The 23,113-nt window shown below is 36.6% G+C and overlaps 1 protein-coding gene across 1 annotated transcript; it reads left to right on the top strand.

The window, feature by feature from the left end:
• The first annotated feature begins 5,816 nt into the window (after positions 1-5,816).
• On the top strand, positions 5,817-13,366 carry LOC119779946. Its single transcript, XM_038279811.1, has 6 exons — positions 5,817-5,877; positions 7,350-7,652; positions 7,952-8,236; positions 9,855-9,956; positions 11,257-11,297; positions 13,177-13,366. Exons 1-6 carry the CDS (start codon positions 5,817-5,819, stop codon positions 13,339-13,341), a joined length of 957 nt encoding a protein of 318 aa, XP_038135739.1. The 3' UTR covers positions 13,342-13,366.
• The last annotated feature ends 9,747 nt before the right edge of the window (positions 13,367-23,113 follow it).

The raw sequence follows: 23,113 nt of genomic DNA, 5'->3' as shown, positions 1-23,113 counted from the left end.
AATTGCTATAAAATAAAAAAATGAGTTAGAATGAAAATCAAATAAGTGTGCCTCATCTACAGAGACCAATAGAACAATTTCATACAAATTTTGGGTCAACAGGTCACATGACTTGGGAGCTATTGATGAAAAGATCATATTTAATATTTAAATTGTTTAAATTTTAAATATAGCTTTAAAATTCAATAAAATATAATTTATCTAATGTAAAAGCATGAATTAGCACTTTATATGTCAGTTGGTCACAAGGAAAGACATTTATTAATATTTGTATGTTAGCACTGTTTGGTTCGGAAATTTGTTGACGGTCCCTAAGTGAAGCACCGAGCGCTTGGGAAGGGAGCGGTGGTGAACGGCTGGCCGACATTAGCGTACATGAATCGAATCAGCCGCGAGCCAAACACCGCTTGGCCCGCGGAGCGCGAATATCGAATGTACAACTTGAAACTAACTTCACTGCGGTCCGTTCCTAGCCTGGGTGCCATTCCGAACTTAGTCCCGTCCACAAAGTTTGAAGTCGGGAAGTTCGGTCTGGCATTGCTCCATAGTAGCGCGAGTATGATCGCCCACTCTCTGGCGATCCAATCAAATTGTCAGGGCGGGCTTTATACGATGATGGACAGATGATCAACAGTAACGTAATGAACCATGTGACCAAAGCGCGCTTGGGTGACAACAACAATGGCTGCCGCCGGAGAGTTGAGGTGAGTAGATTTTGCTATTAGGTCTGTTCTAGAAGATATCGACAGCAAATTAATTTTAAAAGGGGAACAGAGAAACGCGATCAAGGCTCATCTTCTTATTCTAGGCGTGCAACTGCACGCTTTGATTTTTGTTGATGACAACTATGCGTGGCTTAACATACGTCACGCACTCCGTTGCTCTTATTGGTTGTAGGTCTATCCAATTGAGTGCAGAGGCATTTTTTTTCCTGGTTCGTTCAAAACACGCCCCATAATCACAGCTCTATGGAGCAGTATCAGACTCATATTCTGACTAGACTTGAGTCGGACTACGTCAGGCTAGTGTTCCCCCCATTACATGGGAAACAATAAACCAATCCTGTGATCTGGTGAATTCCAATACTGCACATTTTACTCAGATCAGCTCAGAAGCCAGATCTGGGGCTCTTGGGGAAACATCCGGGGCTGCAGCCCAAGTAGCCGCCCCTTAGATCCGCCACTGCTTATAAACATCAGAAATGCTGTTTAAATATAATTTAAAAGGTTATCAAATACTAAGAGCTTGGGTGAGAAATAACTACTTGTCTTTACATATAACGTGTACATAACAAAGAGACCCAGATCAGTGAAAATATCTTGTGGTATAAACTCCACACTGTTTTATCAGATATAGTTGAGCACAGCAGTTGATTATTATTCATGTCTACTTTAAATTTAATCTATAACAAAACATCAAAAGCTTTTCGCAGCATGAGAGGAATTTAAGACATTTTTAGTGTTTTAAGAGTTCTAGCTTAAAATCTTATCACATTTACTTCTTCACAGGTTTTCCTATTAAGTGTCTGCGGATTGCCATAGCGACAAATAAGCCCCGTTTATGAAATAACAGGAATTTTACCTTTAACTGATTCCAGCACAGAGACGAGAAGAAGCAGAACAAGCAGGGACATGACCAGGGACATCACACTGCAGAACTTATTAAGGCTTAATTCCGATTTCTTTTTGTGAAATCCGAATCTATTGTGTGGTTGTCTACCTTTCCAAATAGATGGGGCTTGTCTACTGCCCTGAAGTTAGTTTTAAGCTGGATATCAGACAGACATCCGGATAAACTGAAATCTGAGAACCCATGAAGGCAGTGCGCAGATCAGGGCGTGTCTCAACACTCAGAGAAGTTACGTAATAACTTACAAGAAATGTTTATAAAACGACAACATCTAAAATTACTATACATTTCAAATGTACAATTCTTCCTAAACATAAAGAATTATATTTTAAAGTAATATATATTAAATAAATATTTGATAAATATAATTTCTGTGTCTGTAAAACACATCTGGAAACAGTGAAACATTTTTTTTATTAGTGTAGTAATTCGAAAACTTATGGAAATAACTATACATTTAAGTTAATAACTGAATTTTACATCCTTAGATTTATTGGGGGAATTTAAACATATCCAGTTGATTCCTCAAAATACATAATTTGTTAATGATATGATTATTGCAGCAAAATATCACATAAAGTAATATAGATTTGTTAAATACCCTCCTTCTTTACTGTTCTGAAAAATGAATTATGCTTGTTCAAGAGGTGTCTGAGAAAAAAAACAGAACAATAATGCAAATAAAAACAACTCAATATTATCTTTAAAGGTGTTCTGTTATTAAATTCCTTAGTCCATCCATCCATCCATCTTCTTCCACATTTCTGGGGTCGGGTCGCAGGGGTAGCAGCTTCAGTAGGCCGAAAAACATAGACCCTCGAGCGTCTCCTGGGTCTCCCAGGTCTCGCTTGCAGGCCATGCAAAGAGCATAAATTAGGAAGTACCTCTTGAAAAGTTAAAGCATATAGGACTGTCTCTGTAGCGTTAGCTTTTGTTCCACGCTGGAAGGTTTCACACACATGCATCGAAGTGGTAGCAATGGGTTTTTACTTTGTTTATATATTTGTTATATACACTCACCGGCCACTTTATTAGGTACACCTGTCCAACTGCTGGTTAACACTTAATTTCTAAGCAGCCAATCACATGGTGGCAACTCAGTGCATTTAGGCATGTAGACATGGTCAAGACAATCTCCTGCAGTTCAAACCGATCATCAGTATGGGGAAGAAAGGTGATTTGAGTGACTTTGAACGTGGCATGATTGTTGGTGCCAGAAGGGCTGGTCTGAGTATTTCAGAAACTGCTGATCTACTGGGATTTTCACGCACAACCATCTCTAGGGTTTACAGAGAATGGTCCGAAAAAGAAAAAACATCCAGTGAGCGGCAATTCTGTGGGCGGAAATGCCTTGTTGATGCCAGAGGTCAGAGGAGAATGGCCAGACTGGTTCGAGCTGATAGAAGGGCAACAGTGACTCAAATAACCACCCGTTACAACCAAGGTGGGCAGAAGAGCATCTCTGAACGCACAGTACGTCGAACTTTGAGGCAGATGGGCTACAGCAGCAGAAGACCACACCGGGTGCCACTCCTTTCAGCTAAGAACAGGAAACTGAGGCTACAATTTGCACAAGCTCATCGAAATTGGACAATAGAAGATTGGAAAAACGTTGCCTGGTCTGATGAGTCTCGATTTCTGCTGCGACATTCGGATGGTAGGGTCTGAATTTGGCGTCTACAACATGAAAGCATGGATCCATCCTGCCTTGTATCAACGGTTCAGGCTGGTGGTGGTGGTGTCATGGTGTGGGGAATATTTTCTTGGCACTCTTTGGGCCCCTTGGTACCAATTGAGCATCGTTGCAATGCCACAGCCTACCTGAGTATTGTTGCTGACCATGTCCATCCCTTTATGACCACAATGTACCCAACTTCTGATGGCTACTTTCAGCAGGATAATGCGCCATGTCATAAAGCTGGAATCATCTCAGACTGGTTTCTTGAACATGACAATGAGTTCACTGTACTCAAATGGCCTTCACAGTCACCAGATCTCAATCCAATAGAGCATCTTTGGGATGTGGTGGAACGGGAGATTTGCATCATGGATGTGCAGCCGACAAATCTGCGGCAACTGTGGGATGCCATCATGTCAATATGGACCAAAGTCCCTGATGAATGCTTCCAGCACCTTGTTGAATCTATGCCACGAAGAATTGAGGCAGTTCTGAAGGCAAAAGGGGGTCCAACCCGTTACTAGCATGGGGTACCTAATAAAGTGGCCGGTGAGTGTACTTTCCTGTCTTAAAAGGCAGAACTCTTCTAGTCTAAAAAAAACTAATTTGTTGAAATGGGGGGGCCTATTGTTTGAACCCCTTAGGGGCTTTTAAAAACAAAAATGTCGTTTTTTTGCGCTTTATGAAACAAAGTACCCTATATTTTGTGGTTTTACAGCTACATTTCTTATGTAAGTTTGTGTAGTTTTATCACAAACATTTATTTTTCATATTGCACCAGTACAGTTAATGAGCAACCTGTACTTGTGTGCTTGTTTGTTCTGTCTAAAATGTTTATTTTGGAATAAAGAGGTTAATATAAAAAATATTTTTTGTCCGATTCATCGATTAATCGAAAAAATAATCGTCCGATTCATCGATTTTTAAAATAATCGTTAGTTACAGACCTAGTAGTGTATTATATATTACATTTTTAATTGTTATATTGTTATTGTGTTGATCACATCCCTAATTGTTTTGTTTTTTTTCCAGAGGAAGCTGAGACCACGCCTGCTATGGACTTGTCTTATGTCATTGTTTTTTGTATTTCCTCCAACCCTTGTTTTCATTTTTTTTAAATCAGGATATTCTGCTGCAATACACCACGGAGGCAGCAAGGTGGTGTGGCACCACAACATTTAGATTGGAAACTTTCCCTTCCTCAAGTCATCTCCATCCTTCTATGTCCAATAGAAGATTGCATAAGAGCAGTGGAAATCCTTCATCTGATCACCTGGATCCAGATGAGAATGATGAGCTGAGGGAAGCATTGGTTTTCCTTTTACCTTACATGAGAATTATGAGGGATTTTGCTAAGAAATGATGGACAATATGTAAATGCAGATCTATGCTGTGTGTACCCTGCCTTTGTGGTAGCGAACTCTCTATGCCTGGAGTTCCTATGTTCTTTCTGTTCCCCTCTGGGTTTAGTTTACCAGTAACAAAATAAAAATCATTGTTCAAAAACGGTCTCCAGCAGTGTTTGCATTTGTGTACAGTTCTCTGCAATTCCTGACATGTACTTACTGTAGTTATAATGATAAAAAATTTTGCAGGTACAATCACATATAATAGGTTTCTATAGAGAGATGTATTTTATTGCTTCTGTTTTGGGGAAAAGCAGTTAAAGGAGAAATCCAATCATATACATAATTCAAACTGCTAAAAAGTACTTTAAATATGAAATTATTACCTACTGTTCAATAAAACAATAATTTCTTTTCACTTTTACCCGATGTATTGCAACATCTAATTGCCATGCATGTGGGCATTGTTACTTTAACTATAGCTCTCGTAAATTTCAATGGTGAAGTCCTCTGGAAATCTTCAATAATTGTCGTTGATTCCAGATGTGTCTAGTAGTTCCCATGATTTTTGCTTGTAAAGCGGGGAGAATGGCGCTAGGCTTACTGCATCGTGACATCACTGCTGAAACATGTCAGGAGTGAGGCGTTACTATATTTACAGATTAACGCTAAATTCGTTAAATCACAGCGAACATATTCGTTTTAGGTATGAATAATGATTATTCCTTGCTGAACGGACTACTTTAAAAAGTAATTGTTAAGAAAAAAAATATGTGTCGGTGTACCTGTATGATTCTGAGGTTTTAATAATTTGCTGTGTACTTGATTAATGTTTTTAAGGATTTTACTGCACCTTTGTTTGATGTGAAGCACTTCCAGTGGCTTTGCTGCTTAAATGTGCTATACTTTTTAATAATTTTTTTGCTTACTTCATGAAATGGTTAGAAAACAATAAGCTGCGTTTCGAGTTCAAATCATGTTCTATGGCCCAAAAAAACCACAAAACATATAATCAGAGCCTTTGTTTGTTAGGTCAAAGCTTTACATATGAATTCTCTTCACTCACATAGCAAGACAGCCTTCCACAATGGTTAAACTCCCGCCTCCTTCACACCACTGCTTATAAAGGAAGTACTGACTGACTCCCTCTTACAGAGCGAAAAATGGCGAGGTTTGAGACATTTCTCTATTATCTGCTTATAACGATCTCCTGGCAAATACATGGTAAGTACTGCTTTATATAAAAATCCTGACAAATGTTTTGATGTAAAAATGTTTAAATAGTGAAGGGAAAAAAGGAAGGATGTGTGTGAATTCCAGTATGTATTCATGCAAATGTAGAATGATATTAAACTTATTCTACGACATTTCTGCTTAGTCGTTTTTTTATTTTGGTGTACCACACATAGAATTGCTTACCGCTGCATTAATTGGTGTCGCTCTTTGCAGTTGGGTTTTCCTCCACTGATATTTTTCTAGTGTGATTTCTTTTTTTTTTTTTCCTGACATTCAAAATATGTTTATTTGTGACTCTATGAAGTTTATGGTTCATAATGCAAAGTGCCCCACTGAATCACAATATATGATGGGTTGCATAATATGGTTTGAAACCAGTTTGTTTTCATTTTATCCAGTAATATTATTTTACAACTTCATTTCTTTCAGTGCAGATAATTTTATTGGTGCACAGTATCTCGCCTAATTATCTTTCAATATACCATTGTCTGCTTTTTGGCCAAATTGGCCACAGAAATGTATGTGTTATTCTGAAACTGATTCTCACACATACTAAGTTTAGATGCAAAACTGCATCCAAAGTGAGTTTCAGGTTTGAAAGATCACTTAGAATTGTAACGGTTAACATTAGCATATCCTTTACCCCTTCATTTGAGTGGTTTTGCCATTAGACCATGATCTGCATGTTTAAGGCACATCCCATCATTTTGTGAATGTGCTTCTTGCTGAATTACAAACCAAAATCGCATGGTACCTTTTTTGAAGATCTGCTCGTGTGCACACATATTTGCATGTTGTACTACCTTGCTAAATTATTTCATTCTGTTTTTTTACTGATTTTTAGTTTATTAAGACAAGATGCAGAAATGGTTTCTGTTATTACATTAAAAACTAAATAGAAAACATCTCTCCGTCTCATTTTATTGATTGTTTTTATTTATAGGGAATATAAATCCTGTCAAGAAATAATAGAAATGATCGTTTTTAACAAATAACTGTTTCCCACTGTAGAAAAACTCAGATAAATTAAATGTACCAGATGTAAAACTAACCCAATAACCTAAAACCATATATTCATATTAAAATAAAACAATATATACGACAAGTGTTCATCCTTAAAATGTTTACTTAGTCCTTTTTGAGTCTAAAAATAATTTTTGGACTAGTGCAATCTGTAAAAGTAAATTGTAAATTCTACGGTTTCTGCTGGCATATATTAACAATTTGAAAGTTGAATGATGGCACGATTAATATACATGTTATTCCTATTTAGAGGTGCCCAGGGGAAAGCAGGGGAAAGGAGCACAGGGATGAGATACAATAGATGCACTTCCAGCTATACAAGCGATTATTTTCAAAACAAATGAATTAACCTGAGTCTTTAAAGTCAACAGTCTTTCTAACTATGTCACTTCAGTTTGTAATGAATTTATTTTTTGATTGGTTTTGTTGTTTTACAGGGTTCACTTCAGGGACTGGCATATTTTTGAAGACTGGAGAAGATCTATTCCTTAATGTCACACAAGCTGAAATTCCAACAATTTGTCGTTTATGGGTGTGGCGATTTGGTGATTATGCAATAGTATCTTTTTCTAAAGATTCAGAGGCAGAAGTGGAACTGAGTCACAAAGGAAAAATTGAAATTCTACAGAATGGCAGAGTTAAACTCAATAATCTGAACAAGTCAGACAGTGGAATCTATACTGCGGAAATAGTTTTGCCAATAAAAAAAAAGCTTGCTGAATACAACGTAACAGTGCAAGGTACGTTTTTCTTACATGTATATTCCTGACCTATAAAGGCCTACATTTTTTTTAGCAAATTTTTAATTTTTTCAAAACACATAAATAACAAAAAAAGTTTAACACCTGTTACCCACAACACAACCATGTAACCTCTCTGTTTTGGGTTTATGGTTTTTATCGTTGTAAGCCATTTTCACAACAAGCTAAAACAGAGACCCTATAATAATACTGTTTTTTAAATTGAATGATTTGTTAGAATATTATTTCTTTTTTTAATCTAATGTTCTAAAACTTCACAAATCACCTTCATCCCTCAGATCCAGTGTCTCCTGCTGTTCTCACAATCACCTGTGTGTCCAGCAACTCCTCCTTACGTATCCTAACTGTGACCTGCAAGGCAGAGGACTCTTCTATCAGCAGTGCTCTAATATGTGAAAAACAAACCTGTAAACAGGAGTTAAAAAAGAGTAGAATGGTGACAAAATCTGGCTCTTCCCTTCATATCTATCATACCAATGAATCAATCATCTGTAACCATAGCAACCAGGTTAGCTGGAAAGAATCCATAAAAAAGATTGAGGATGACTGCATCCAGATTGGTGGTAAGACTTTATTGCTTCTTCACTTATTTTAATAGAATAGAAAACAATAACATTTTTTATTGCTTATTTCTTAAAATAGAAGTATATATATATATACTTCTATTTTATACTGTATATTATGTGTATATTATACACATAATATACAGTGGTGTGAAAAAGTGTTTGCCCCCTTCCTAATTTCCTGTTTTTTTTCTCCTAATTCAGTTACATTAGAGGGTTTTCGAGCATGAACAGCCTTTTTAAGGTCATACCACAACATCTCAATAGGATTCAGGTCAGGACTTTGGCTAGGCCACTCCAAAGTCTTTATTTTGTTTTTCAGCCATTCAGTGGTGGACTTGCTGGTGTGTTAAGGATTATTGTCCTGCTGCAGAACCCAAGTTCGTTTCAGCTTGAGTTCACAAACAGATGGTCGGACATTCTCCTTCAGAATCTTTTGGTAGACAGCAGAATTAATAGTTCCATTTAACACAGCAGGTCTTCCAGGTCCTGACGCATCAAAACAGCCCCAGACCATCACACTACCTCCACCATATTTTACTGTTGGTATAATGTTCTTTTTCTGAAATGCAGTGTTCCTTTTACGCCAAATGTAATGGGACACACACCTTCCAAAGAGTTCCACTTTTGTCTCATCAGTCCACAGAATGTATTCCCAACAGTCTTGGGGATCATCAAGATGTGTTTTGGAAAAATTGAGACGAGCTTTAATGTTCTTTTTGCTCAGCAGTGGTTTTCTTCTTAGAACTCTGCCATGCAGGCCATTTTTGCCCAGTCTTTTTCTGATGGTGGAGGCATGAACGCTGACCTTAACTGAGGCAAGTGAGGCCTGCAATTCTTTTGACGTGGGGTCTTTTGTGACCTCTTGGATGAGTCGTCACTGCGCACTTGGGGTAATTTTGGGTGGCTGTCCACTTCTGGGAAGGTTCACCACTGTTCCATGTCTTCGCCATTTGTGGATAATGGCTCTCACTGGGGTTCGCTGGATTTCCAAAGCTTTGGAAATGGCTTTATTACCCTTTCCAGACTGATAGATCTTAATTACTTTCTTTCTCAATTGTTCCTGAATTTCTTTGGATCTCGGCATGATGGGTAGCTTTTAAGGATCTTTTGGTGGACTTTACTGTGTCAGGCTGACCCTATTTAAGGTGTGGCTCCTGGGTGTGGCTAGAGAATTTGAACTCGGGTGTTAAAAACCACAGTTATAGTATATTTTAATGAGGGGGGCAATCACTTTTTCACACAGGGCCATGATGGTTTGGATTTTTTTTATCCTTTATTAATAAACACCCTTATTTACAAATTGCATTTTGTGTTTACTTGTGCTGCCCTTGACTATTGTTTAAATTGGTTTGATGTTCTGAAACAAGTGTTACAAACATGCAAAAAAACAGGAAATGAGCAAGGGGGCAAACACTTTTTCACAGCACTGTACATTTTTTTTTGTCTGGAGTATCTATGAATTAATTTTTTTTTTTTTCAAACTTAAGTCTGAAAAGTAAAACATGAATGTAGTTGGTCCCTTCTTTTACAAAAGGCAAAAGGTTTTCTTCTAAAATGTAAAGTGTATTCTTACATTTTACAACCACTTAAGTGTTTTTCTTTTCTTTTATTGTAGAATCCAGAAACAGGGTTATGTTAATAATCCTTGTCACTCTCGTAGTTTCTGCAGTCATTGCAGTTTGCATTTTAATCATCAGAAGTAGCGGATGTCAAAAAGGTTAGGTTAGGTTTAAATTCATTCTTGTTTGTTTCATGATGCAGTGCCTTAAAAATGGAACTGTAGCTTTACAATATTTTTAAATTATTTGTTGGAATTCATAAAAGGGAAAGAACTACAAAAGCAATCCCCAATTGTGATAGCGAAGGACAATGAAATGCTTTTTTTTCAGTCACATCACAACTCTTCAGTGTCCACATTTCTGGCCTTTATGTTGGATTGATCAAAGGTGTGATGGTGATAAAGGATGTTTATGTTAAATTGCTGAATACCTGTTAATGTGTGATAGAAGGTGAAAAATAGTTAAAGAAGTTTATGCTGAACATTGCTTATCCTTACTATGAAGCATGGTTTCAACATAATCGTGGTGTGGGGGTACTTTTGGTCAGCAGGAACATGGAAATTTGACAAATTGAAACTTTTTTCTTAAAAGTGGGAGCTAAAAACAAACGAAATCTATAAAAAGAGCTGTTATCAACAGCTAAAAACAGCACAAATTTATATTTTATAATAAATTAAATAAAATAAAAAGTAAAAACTAAAAACCAATTGAGAACTTGGCAGGAAATGAAATTGTATTTTCTAACTTTTTACCCAAAGGCAAATATGGTAGACATATGCTGAAAACCAGCTGTGATTTTCATCGTACTGTAGTGGTTTATTTCTTTGTGTTTTTTGTATTCTAATATTGTAGTTAGTACATCCTTAGTTTACTTTGACTTTGCCCGACTCCTTTGTTCCTGCAGTGGATCCACATTAAAACAATAACATGTAAGAATAGAAGTACCTGTAGAGTTTAACACTTTTATCTGCCAAGGTAGAGAAAATGGCATGGAATCAGTGCTGAGCCTCTCATAGATTGATGAACTTGTACGCAGTGCAAAATCCAAGAGTGAATCAGTAAAGAAGTTTAACTATTTCTACAGTTTCCTTTTATGAAAAATTCATGTCAGCAAAGCATTTCAGCATGAGCTCGTCTTAAAATAAACTCAACTAAAATTAAATGAAAACTCTAAAATTATCAATGAAATACTACTAAGTTGCAATTTTATTTTATGGGTAAAAATGTATGTGTTTTTTAAAGTAATATATACATACGCATTTTGGGTTTATTTACATTACTGATTATTTACTATTGGTTTTATTTACAAATTTATTTACAAAGAACTGTGCAGCCATGCAAATGCAAAATTTTTGTTAATTAAAAAAACTATTATAACAATCATAGAATAAATAGATAAACACAGACAAACGGAAATATTTCAAAGAAATGCACTTATTTGTATTTTCTGACTGGCAGGAAACAAAGACATGGACAATACAATATATGCATGTCCTGTGGTAAGTAGCATTTTTCCTCTATAAGCTTAGAAATATATATTTTTAGAATATTTTAACAACAAAGATTTACTAATTATAAAATAAAAGAAATATTTTTGTAACTCAACACATTAGAGTTTGGTGAGGCTCAAAATAGTACAGTTACACATTTTAAAGCCCATTTAGGCCTAGATTGACTGCTCGTCATCACTTGCCTACAGCACAGAGCCCGGTCTGGCGCTGCACTCTGCCCAGCATCGGTGCTCTCTGCACCAGTAAATTAGAAAGGAACTACAGCGGAATCTGACCATCATCCAGAAGCAGCTCTGGATGAACCAAAGCAATCTACTTTTTTAGCACTTCCCGGGCTTTTCCAAAAATGCCAATTCAAAAGTTGTGCATAGAGAACAATTTAGATTTAGAGAACAATTTAGCAGCAGCCTGTGATCGTAAAGGTATAGTGGAGAATTTTCGTGAATTTTTGAAATGATTCACCCTCTCCACGTTACAAAATAAATGCACATGCACAACCCTGTACTCGCTCCAGAGAGGGAACACCTATTAAACACATGTGAGAGCGTGCACAAGCCCATTTCTCCTCGTGCACACTCTGTTTAGAAGCTTCTGTTTGCATCGCTCATACAAGCTTACTTTCCAAAAGACGATTTGCAATTTTTCCACTATGTCAGACTCACCACCAGTAAGTGAAAATGGCAATGAGCACTTATTTATGTGATCCACCCAGAAAAATAACATTGTTCACTCTACCTTTAAGTTTTACCTGTGCTCTTATTGTGAAATACTGACAGTGAGACCTTGATAGGAAATATAATGGGGTTGCCAGAGGTAACGACATGACCAAACTGAAGGATCTGGGAGGCTGGTGATTTACTAAATATTAAACAATCATTCCAGCCACTAAATTTGGTAAATATGCTCACTGTTATACTCAATGCCAGCACAAGAATGACATGTGATGCTATGCAATAATTTCATATTCTCAAACAGCAGCATACTGGGATAGCGTCACCGTCGACATTAAACATTGGTCTTCTTAAATATCTCTGAAACAGTACACAGTGAACCAGTAGCATATCTGAGCTTTTTTGTTCGTTTTTTGGCAATTGATAATTTTATTGGCACAAACCTGCAATAATGAAGCACCAACAGGGGTGTCAGCTTCACGTAACTGAAGTTCCTTCCATTTGATGACGCGGTACAGGGTTTAAACAATGAGCATCTGAAAAGCAGTGAACTCCTTACAATGCGTTAGGTCTGAGTGCAACTTAACAGGTACAGTACTTTATTAATGAAGAAGTTTTCTCTAGTAGTTAGCGACAGGCTAATACGAGGACAGATTGAGTAGTAGCAAAGAATAAAAAATGTCCTCCACTACTTCTCCCTGACAGGGTTACAACAGGAACTCACACAGTCTTCCTACATCTGATATAAACACAAATTATATTGTTTACTGCCCACCAAAAATAAAATAAAATAAAAGGAATAAGAAAGAAAGAAAGTTTGTAGTTGCAGCAGATTCAGCGTCATGTCTGCTGGTAAGTTTGTTGGTCGTGGCCGTGGCGTGAACTCAGGGAGGATCCATCAGACGCACCTTCACGCTCACCCTGTGGTGAAAATGAAGTCTGGAAGAGCACCGATGGCTTCCTCCCATGGCCAGCAAGGCGTTTGGACCTCGTTTAAACTGCACTATTTTTGCTGTGGTTACCATTGGTAACCATTGAATAACATCGATTAATGGACAATGACATTCGTATGGTGCTTTGCATCGACCACTCATGGTTGAATGTGAGTTTACAGGAGGTCAATCATGAGGTTAAGCCCTTAAATTGAAACTGCACCAAACATTTTCAAACTTTTTTTCTTGAACTTTATTTACCAGGTAGAGGATTCTCTTGACAGACGAAATGAAACAGTTAAAGATGAAGATTGTTCCCCAACTACAACCTACAGCACAGTGGGAGCTTCAAGTAAGGAATCCACTAAGAGTAGATTCAAAGACCAACCAGAGACTGTGTATGCACAGGTAAACAAGGCTTCCAGATGACATAACTTTAAAAAGAACTGGAGTATCTGTGTGGAATCCACTTGCTTGTTTTTGCAGTAGCATTCTGGACTTCTTTATTGAACATTTTATATTGTATTGTATTATTTTATTTTATTTTTTTGAAAATCAAATATGTATATTCTAAGTTTATACTGTAACTGCTCATGAAGGTTACCGTCACATTACCACATTTGGCAATGTCTGAAGAGAGCTTTTTGCACACCCTTTGTCACTGACTTCTTTGTGCTTTATCTCTTACTAATATAGTAACCAAAAAAACTTGTGCGGTAATCTAATTTTTTTTTCATTAACTAAGCTGCTTAACTAAGTTTTTTCTCATTAAATGGTTTAAGATTTCCTTAATGAAATATATATGAGTTAAATTCATTCAGTTTTGTTAATAAATTGTATTATTTTGAATATTGTTTGTGATTTTTTTTTCTTTTTTTCCATGTGTGCAGAGTAAAATGTCTGACTTTGATTTGAGCTTGGGTCACTCTACCATCTATTGAGCTAACACAGCAACTTGGATTGAAATGGTGTATCATTTATTAGATTTTTCATGCATGCTTACATCTATTCTGATTCTGAAAACTATATGTAGGTAGACTGAAAGCTCAGAGATCTTTAGTAATTTATGCAAAAAAAAAGGGATTTAGAAGTGTTTAAGTTTTAAGGAAGAATGCTTTATCAATTATTGCATAATGCAGTATATCTTGTTTACTTTTAGGGTTAAATCTAACCCTTTTATGCTTATTGTGTTTACTCTCAGACCAGGTTGCTCTCAGCTGTAACAAATGAAACACGTTTCATTCAAATATGGTGTTTCTATGCAGTTCAGAAGATCATAGAGACGTGCAGCAGAGATGTTAGTAATAGAGAATCTCAAATGCAGCACACTCAAAACCACCAAAGCTTTCATTTGCGTCACAGCTGTGTTCTTCCTGTCTAAACGGTTACTTGAAGTTACTTTCTCTATTGTTTACATAGTAAACCTTTTGGTTATATGGAGAAGTGAAACGTAACACTATTCTATGTAAAAATCTGTACATAACAATCATCCAACAATGCACAAGTATTTATATGACCTATCCATCATTCATATATTGTGTAATACTGTACAGTTTTTTTAAGGCTCATGGAACTGAAACCATACTATCCTTAGACTATCTTTGTTTGTGTTAGACTATCCTTATGTGTGCGTTCTCCTCTTTCTCGCTGCTTTATTAGGCATGAGGATGAACAGCAGTTGTTTTCAAAGACACACAGACTTTTTTTTAGGACTGTTGTTGTGAAATCACTTTGATAAATTAAGTTAAACATACAAATTGTAACAAATTTAGAAAAAAACCCCCCACCTTTTTATTGTCAGAAATCCCATTTATTTAAGCATCTGGGTGTGATGAGGATTATGTTGTCTCCTTTAAGCTGAGCATCAGTATGGAGAAGAAAGGGGCTCCATATTTTAGACTCTATTGATCTCCTAGTAATTTTATTCCAAAAAAAAAATCACATATATACACAGGTTTATCTGAAAAAGAATATTTCAGCTTAAAGAAGAATAGGAGGGCTGGTTTTGGAAGCCTAGAAGGGCATTTGCTCAAATACACACTCATTACAACCAGTGCATGCAGTTTATTATGTCTGAATAAATGTTGAAGCAAAGGGTGACCTAAATTGGATAATAAAAATCCAAAATAAAAGCATGGATCCATCCTGCTGTGCATCCTTCAATGGTTTGGATAGCTGGTGGTGGTCTGATGGCATGGGCATATTTCCATGGCACACATCTGCCCAGTTTTAATTCAATTCAATTCAGTTTATTTCTATAGCGCCAATTCACAACACATGTCAGCTCAAGGCACTTAACAGTTCACCAGATCATACAGCTGAATCGATTCTAAGTTTTCTATCTAAGGAAAACCACTTGATTGCATCAACTCATTGACTCGAAGGCAATTTCTCACACTAAGCATGCATGTAGTGACAGGGGGTAAGGGAAACTCCCCTTTAACAGGAAGAAACCTCTAGCTAAACCATTCGGCGTGGGTTCAAGGGGGGCTCAAGGAGACAGAAGCAGAGATTCAAAACGCAATTGTAAAAGGCGGCCCCAGCCAGGAAACGCACGGCCAGGCAGACGAGCTCCAAGCCAGCTCCCATGTTAACGGATGAAGAGAGCACATCCGGCCAGTCTCAGTCAGAGAAACAGGGCTACACTGAAAAACAGACCAATCTATATACAAAGGTGTTGATGGCAGCAGCACAGCTGATATTTCTCTCCAGGATGGTGTCACAGCCAAACTATGAGAAAAAGCAGAGAGAGCATAACGTTAGAGAATGAACTAACAGATTCTGTAGAGTGGGAGAATAGAGATACAGTAGAATGAAGCAGAATGATGAAAAAGGGGTCCCTATGTCCTCCAGCAGTCTAAGCCTATAGCAGCATAACTATAGAGATAGCTCAGGACAACCTGAGCCACTCTAACTATAAGCTTTATCAAAAAGGAAAGTTTTAAACCTACTCTTAAAAGTAGACAGGGTGTCTGCCTCACGGACTAAAACTGGTAGTTGTCAACAACTTACTACAGTTTAGATTAAACAGTCTACCCAGGTGTTATGGCAGACTGTTTTCATTCCTTTAAGACAACAGTCTACATGTTCTAAGTGTAAGAGGTATTACACATATTAGCTAGGACTCCATTTTGTGCATAAATATATAGTTTGATTCTAGTTGGTTGACTTGATATTTTGTCTTTTTTTCATTCATTAATTCATTTTTTTTCTGAAACCAACAGTTTCATGGCTGTTATCCTGAAAAGTTACCGTTGTTTAAACGTTCAGTCCTTTTTAAGGGTATTACAGTCAGTATATCTCTCCATTACAAAAAGCTTTGCATTATGTTTTAAAGTTAATGCTTTATGCATTAAAGTATTTCATTCAAAGAAGATATGATACATCCATTGACTTCAGTGTTGCTCTCATCATAAAAGACTCATGTTCTCTTAGGTTTTTTGGTGTACGTGTTTAGCAGAAAACTATAAAAAATCCTCCATAGTCTTCAGCAGGTAAATGTAGAGTAATGAGTGTTGCTAGCCATGGAAGATGGAGTGCATGATGGTTTTTTTTAATGAAAATAAAAACAAATAGAGACAAACTCTACCTTCTACTTCTGAGTCTTTTAAAGTTTCCTGAGAATGATCCTCTTGATCAACTTTTTTCAAATCCTTTTTAAAAATCTTGACAAAACCCCCTTCTGTCATTGGCTCATGTTGAAATTCTGTGACCTCTACTTCTTATTTATAGCCCTGACACATGCTTTCTAAAAATGAAAAGCAGCTTCCTGTGCAGTTATTCAGACCTGCAGCACACATTATATTTTTCCATTTTTACAAATTACCATTTTAAATGGACAATCCTGCACTAACGAATCACTAACCATTCAGTTTATTTGCTGAGGTTTTTTTGACATGGTTGGTGTGCCAGCTTCATTTAGCGGAAGCTCCTTCAATTTAAGGATGTGGTCCAAGATGTAAACACTGAGTCTGAAATGCAGAGCAGTGAGCTACCAGTGGGTTTTGTGGAAATTACAGCGGAAAAAGTGTTCGTTCTGAATGCACTTTTACGCAAGAGAATATGGATTGTTAACAAAACAAACTCAGCAAGTTCTATGAAAAAAAACTAAAGCTATAATCTACAGTAGAAAACTCTCTTAAAGGAGTTATAGCTATTATTAGTTATTTACATTTGGTGTTTACTTTGTCTAAAGTGATAATAGCCTAAGTAATTTTTTACTAAAAATGTTGTTTGATACCAATTCATACAAACTATTTCTGTGAGAACACCTCTTGTAAGAATAGCACATAGAGACAGAAATTACTTCTATCGTCTCATCTGGTTGCTATGGTTGCAGGCGAGTGATAAATGTGACAAGTACATACATTTAGAGGAGAACAATGATGACCAAAATAATTCACCACTAGTTTCTCTCCTGTTTGCATGTTTTGTTGTCACGTCTGATAGCGCTATATGTGTTGTAGGTTTCTGAGCTACAGGTCACAGTGAGGTTACAGGAAAAGAAGCTACTAGAAACAAATCTGTTGGTAAGAAACTCTGGCAACTCTGGATCTTAGGGAAAAGTAGAATTAGGTAAAATATCAACAACAAGAGGAATTCCTACTCAGATTTATTTAATCAGACAAGTGTTTGTTAATAAACTTGAACAGCTACAGTTTTGTTTGTTTTCTTTTTGAGTTTTCATTGGTTTCATTTCCATTTTGTGTAATTCTACTTATTTGTCTTATTTGTTTCCCCCTTATTTAATTCAATTCAATTCAGTTTATTTATATAGCGCCAAATTCACAACACATGTCATCTCAAGGCACTTTACAGTTCAACCAGATCATACAGTCAAATTGATACAAAGTTTTCTATCTAAGGAAAACCAGTTGATTGCATTGACTCATTGACTCAAATACAATCCCCCACACTAAGCATGCTTGTAGCGACAGTGGAGAGGAAAAACTCCCTTTTAACAGGAAGAAACCTCCAGCAGAACCAGGCTCAGTGTGAGCGGCCATCTGCCGAGGCCGACTGGGGTTCAAGGAGACAGAAGCAGAGATACAAAAAGCAGCTGTAAAAGGCGGCCCCGTCCAGGAAACACGCAGCCAGGCAGACGAGCTCCAAGGCAGCTCCCATGCCAGAGGACGAAGAGAGCACATCCACTCAGTCACGGTCAGAGAAACAGGACCACACTGGAAAACAGGCCGATCTCCAACATCTATAAACAAGGGTGTTGATAGAAGCAGCACAGCTGATGTTTCTTTCCAGGATGACGTCACAGCCAAACAGGAACATACGAGGCAAAGCTACTCTGAGGAAAAGCAGAGAGAGCAGAAGGTTAGAGATTGAACTAACAGATTCTGCAGAATAGGAGAACAGAGAGAGAATGAAGCAGAATGATGAAATAGGGGTCCCTATGTCCTCCAAAAGTCTAAGCCTATAGCAGCATAACTATAGAGATAGCTCAGGATAACCTGAGCCACCCTAACTATAAGCTTTATCAAAAAGGAAAGTTTTAAGCCTAGCCTTAAAAGTAGACAGGGTGTCTGCCTCACGGACTAAAACTGGTAGTTGGTTCCACAGGAGAGGAGCCTGATAACTAAAAGATCTGCCTCCCATTCTACTTTTAGAAATTCTAGGAACCATTAGTAAACCTGCAGATTGAGAGCGAAGTGCTCTGTTAGGAACATAAGGAACAATCAGATCTCTGATATAAGATGGAGCTTGGCCATTTAAGGCTTTATATGTGAGAAGGAGGATTTTAAATTCTATTCTTGATTTAACAGGAAGCCAATGAAGAGAAGCCAGGATAGGCGAGATATGATCTCTCTTTTTAATTTTCATTAGAACTCTGGCTGCAGCATTTTGGATCAGCTGAAGGCTTTTAACTACAGTGTGTGGACTTCCTGATAGTAAAGAATTACAATAGTCCAGCCTTGAAGTAACAAATGCATGGACTAGTTTCTCAGCATCTCCCCTGGACAGGATATTTCTAATTTTTGTAATGTTCCTCAGATGAAAGAAGGAAATTCTAGAAACTTCTTTGATGTGGGATTTAAATGACAGGTCCTGATCAAAAATAACACCAAGATTTTTTACTTTATTATCTGAAATCAGTTTAATCCCATCCAAATGAAGTGACTGGCTAATCAGTTTCTTTTTCAGAGACTCTGGTCCAAAGACTATAACTTCTGTTTTGTCTGTATTCAGGAGCAGAAAGTTAAGAGTCATCCAGGTTTTTATGTCTTCAAGACATGCCTGTAATCTATGTAATGGGTTAGCTTCATCTGGATTTATAGACATATATAGCCGGGTATCATCAGCGTAACAGTGGAAATTAATCCCATGCTGTCTAATAATTCTACCAATTGGGAGCATGTATAAAGTAAAGAGAATTGGTCCTAGCACTGATCCCTGTGGTACTCCACAGGTAACCTTTGAGCGTGTTGAAGATCTATCATCCCCTTATGTCAGTCTCCTTCCCCTAGCTCCCTTCTAGATGCTTCCATCAACACATGCTCCTTATCAGCTTATTCTTGGCTTGCAATTGATGTTACTCCCGCCTCATTACTTATGCCTATCATGAAGTATTGGCCTGCCGATCGAGTTGTTGACTAGAGCCACGTGTTAAGGGAGCATCGATTAAAACACCTTTTGCTCAATTCGATTCATGACTCATTCTTTTTTGCATTAAATAACTCAAAGTGATTAAGTAACTTTTACTCAAATTACATTTTGAATGAAGTAATTTTGTACTTTTACTTGAGTAAATTTTGAGATGGGTAATTTTACTTTTACTCTGAGTAGAATTCAGGCAAAGTAAAGATACTTTTACTCAATTACAATTTTTTAAGTACTCTTTCCACCTCTGTCAAATATATTAAAGTGTTTTAATGAAAAGACCCAGGGAAAAACGTCTTGCTAACAGTTGTCTGACTTCGAAGAGAGCTGATAAAAAAATGCGAGAGTTTGTGGGATCATCTTTTTAAAGATTAGTAATTCCCTTTGACGTTAATTTACACATAAACAGCCTTTCTGTGTCATTAGTAGTGATTTGAATATGCATTCAAACTTTTTTATAAGACATGTAGTACAAGTTCATATAATAATCGTTACTTACATGACTCTTTATGTTGCAAGATTTGTCTTTCAGGACCTTAACTCCGACTTCTTTAACGCATCCACAGACAAAAACGTTGTAGGCATCCATGCTTTTTTAAGCCATCATTTGTTTAACAGTGCAAAAGCGTGTTTGTAACACTAGATAGTTGGAGATATCGGGGAACTGAACTGTCGGGTATTTTACCAACTTGTAAGTCGAATCATTCTTGGATAATGCATAAGGATCTATTCTATCACAAATTTTTACTTTTTCTATGTATCGATTCCAAGGATTTGAGTCTAAAGCAAAAAAAAGTATTCGGAAGAAGAGTTGCATTTACTTCGCACATCGGCAGCCATTTTTAGTTGGCCTGACCACCTCTTCATTAACCGGAAATGAGTGATTGTGTGATTGCAAGCCAAGAATTACCTCTGTCTTTGCTCTGTCTCCCATATATACTCCTCTTTTGCAGTTTCTCATTGCTGGTCCCTCTTAGCTCATTGCTCCTTGTGTGCTTTCCCTGACGTCTCCTGTTTTTTTGGTTTACTGTATTTTGTTATTTTCAGATTTTTTTGCCTCAGTTGCCAGCTTTTGGATAATTAAATCTGCAAGAAACCCCTTAATATTCATCTCTGCATTTGGGTCCTCTTCAAACCTCCACACAACCACTCTCTGATTCTTTAATGTCACACAATATATTTTCTGTGTGAATGACAACACTTTGTTGTCAATTTGGTAAAAATATCACTAATGCATTCTCCCTAAATTGCCACAACCATTAGGAATAATTTGCTTATATTTAAGCTTCTGTGACATTGAATCCTTTTCAGTCTTCACAAAAACATTGCTCAGTACAGTTAACAACGAAAAAAGACATCAGATTTATCAAACATCTCACACTCCCAAAATTTTCTGAATAAATGTGAAGATCTCTGACTGTGGAGGAAAACCTCAATCCAGTCTTTTTACTAACCTTTAATCTAAATAAAAAGTTCACCAAAACATTTAGTAAATTATTAACATTTGTGGGCTTTTGAACTAGTTAATTTTATTTTCTTATTTTGTCTTTTGTCCTAAAAAAAACAGGTAAAAGCAGCTGCTTCAATTTCACTATTACACTATAAGACAATAAATTATCAAATTTTGCCTTAACATTATCATCAACCAAGAGAGAAACTATTTTGCTCAGATCAGCATCTCTCGAGAGATGCTCATCTGAGATATACAAAAACATTTATCTCTTTGTAGAAGTGTAAGTATGGGAACCATTTTATTCCCTTCTCCAAAAATAACCCCTAAAAATCAGAGGAAAAAAATAAATTCCTGTGAAACAGATTTCTCCTTTCTGTATCTAATCAATTATATCCTCAAATGAGCCACTCTGACATACATAAAAATCTTAGATCTAAAATATTTTTAATGTATAATAAATATGTATAAGTATGTAGCCTATAAACAAATAGGATGATTTACAATGCGATAAACAACCTCAGAGGTAATTTGAGTTGTTCATAAAGTGTTTTTTCTTTGCAGTCTAATTTCTAGTGACTGCATTATACTTAACCCAGTAATCCAAATTATAGTTAAATGATTACTACTTTGTGTAGATGGACCATTGTACACAATAAGCCCATCTTCATTCAGTAAAAACTGAATTAGCACTCCTCTAAAGCGTTGTATCAGTTAAAAGTGAATTAATGAAACCTTATCGTGCCTTAGCCGCCATCAGTATGTAATTTTGCTGATTATAAAACTATTACTGGATTACATAAAGAATAAACATATCAAAATTATTTTACTTTAACCTATACTATAACATTATACATTAACCCCAAGAGTGTAGCTTCTTTTATTTTTTTTATAGAAAACAAATAAGGTGAAATAAACTGACAAACACTTTTGAGACATAAATGACTTGTCAGATGAAAACCAACCAGTTCATCTAAAAGTTGTACTTCAGTGATAGTACTTTAGGTATTTTACTTTCTATTACCTGATATTTCAGTGAATAACAAAAGTACTGGTACCAACATCTCAGAGTCAGTTCATTTGTTCTTTCAGGATTTTCTGTCTCTCTCTCTGTGGTGCCAAATTTGTCAACTGAAAATGTTTTACTCAAATAAAACAGCATTAGAGGTTTCTATAATTCACCCTACCTGTTCAAACCTAAAAATTATCTGAGCAAAATGAGCAAAGTGTTATTGCGCACAATCACACATAATGCCCAGCTTAACTGCTTTTAAAGGCTAATGCAACTAATTATTTAAAACATTTTCTTCAACTTAGAAGTGAACCCATTTAGAGTAACATGCAATGGTTTCACAAAAATATCAATATTTTAAAAGGTCAAAGAAACAAAACAACCCCCCCCTCGAAAGACTGATGAGTCACTAAAGAGGAAATTACTTTGTTAAAATAGGTCCAGTCAGAAAATGTCAATCTCATACATAAATTTTTGGTGATCTCATTCTGGCACATTTTTAGTATCACTTTTTTTTTTTTTTGTATTAAGTTCAGACCACCTTGCTTACTGTATAATTCTACAAAGCCTCATAAACCAGTTTTGTTTTTGTTCTGCTTTTCTTACCTGCTTTTTTTTGGGTCGTGCCGTGAGAACTGCTTTTTACCAAAACATCTGCATGGTTGAAAAATGCATTTACCAAGCATGAAATAACAACATACGGAAGCCCAGAGCGGTTGATTCCCTCAGATACTTTTTCGCTGTGCTTTTCACAAGAAACCAAATTAATTTTCTCATTATCTAAAGATAACGAAAGCCGTTTTCTCGTGATAACGAGATGATTGGTGTGCGTTAAAACTGATTACATTCTTCAATACCACAACAGCGGGAGAGGATTTATAAGTATAAGACATGGCAGCCTATGTGTAATTCTGTAAATAATCCTGTGTTTAACTTTAAAATAACCAGAGTACATTGGTTTGATGATTTGCTGCCACTTTTAATTCATTAGCAATTAGACCCATATGTCTCTAGTGCTGTAGAGCCGGATGTTTTCTGAACAGCCCCGGTGTTGCGCCTGTAGCAGGTATACGATGCATTAACCCCAAAAATGAGTCCAGATTAAAGATTTTCTTTTAAAAAACAGTCAG

This window comes from Cyprinodon tularosa, unplaced genomic scaffold (assembly GCF_016077235.1).
Source record: "Cyprinodon tularosa strain WSP-4 unplaced genomic scaffold, ASM1607723v1 ctg102, whole genome shotgun sequence".
Lineage (NCBI taxonomy): Eukaryota > Metazoa > Chordata > Actinopteri > Cyprinodontiformes > Cyprinodontidae > Cyprinodon > Cyprinodon tularosa.
This window is presented reverse-complemented; position numbering and strand designations above follow the sequence as displayed.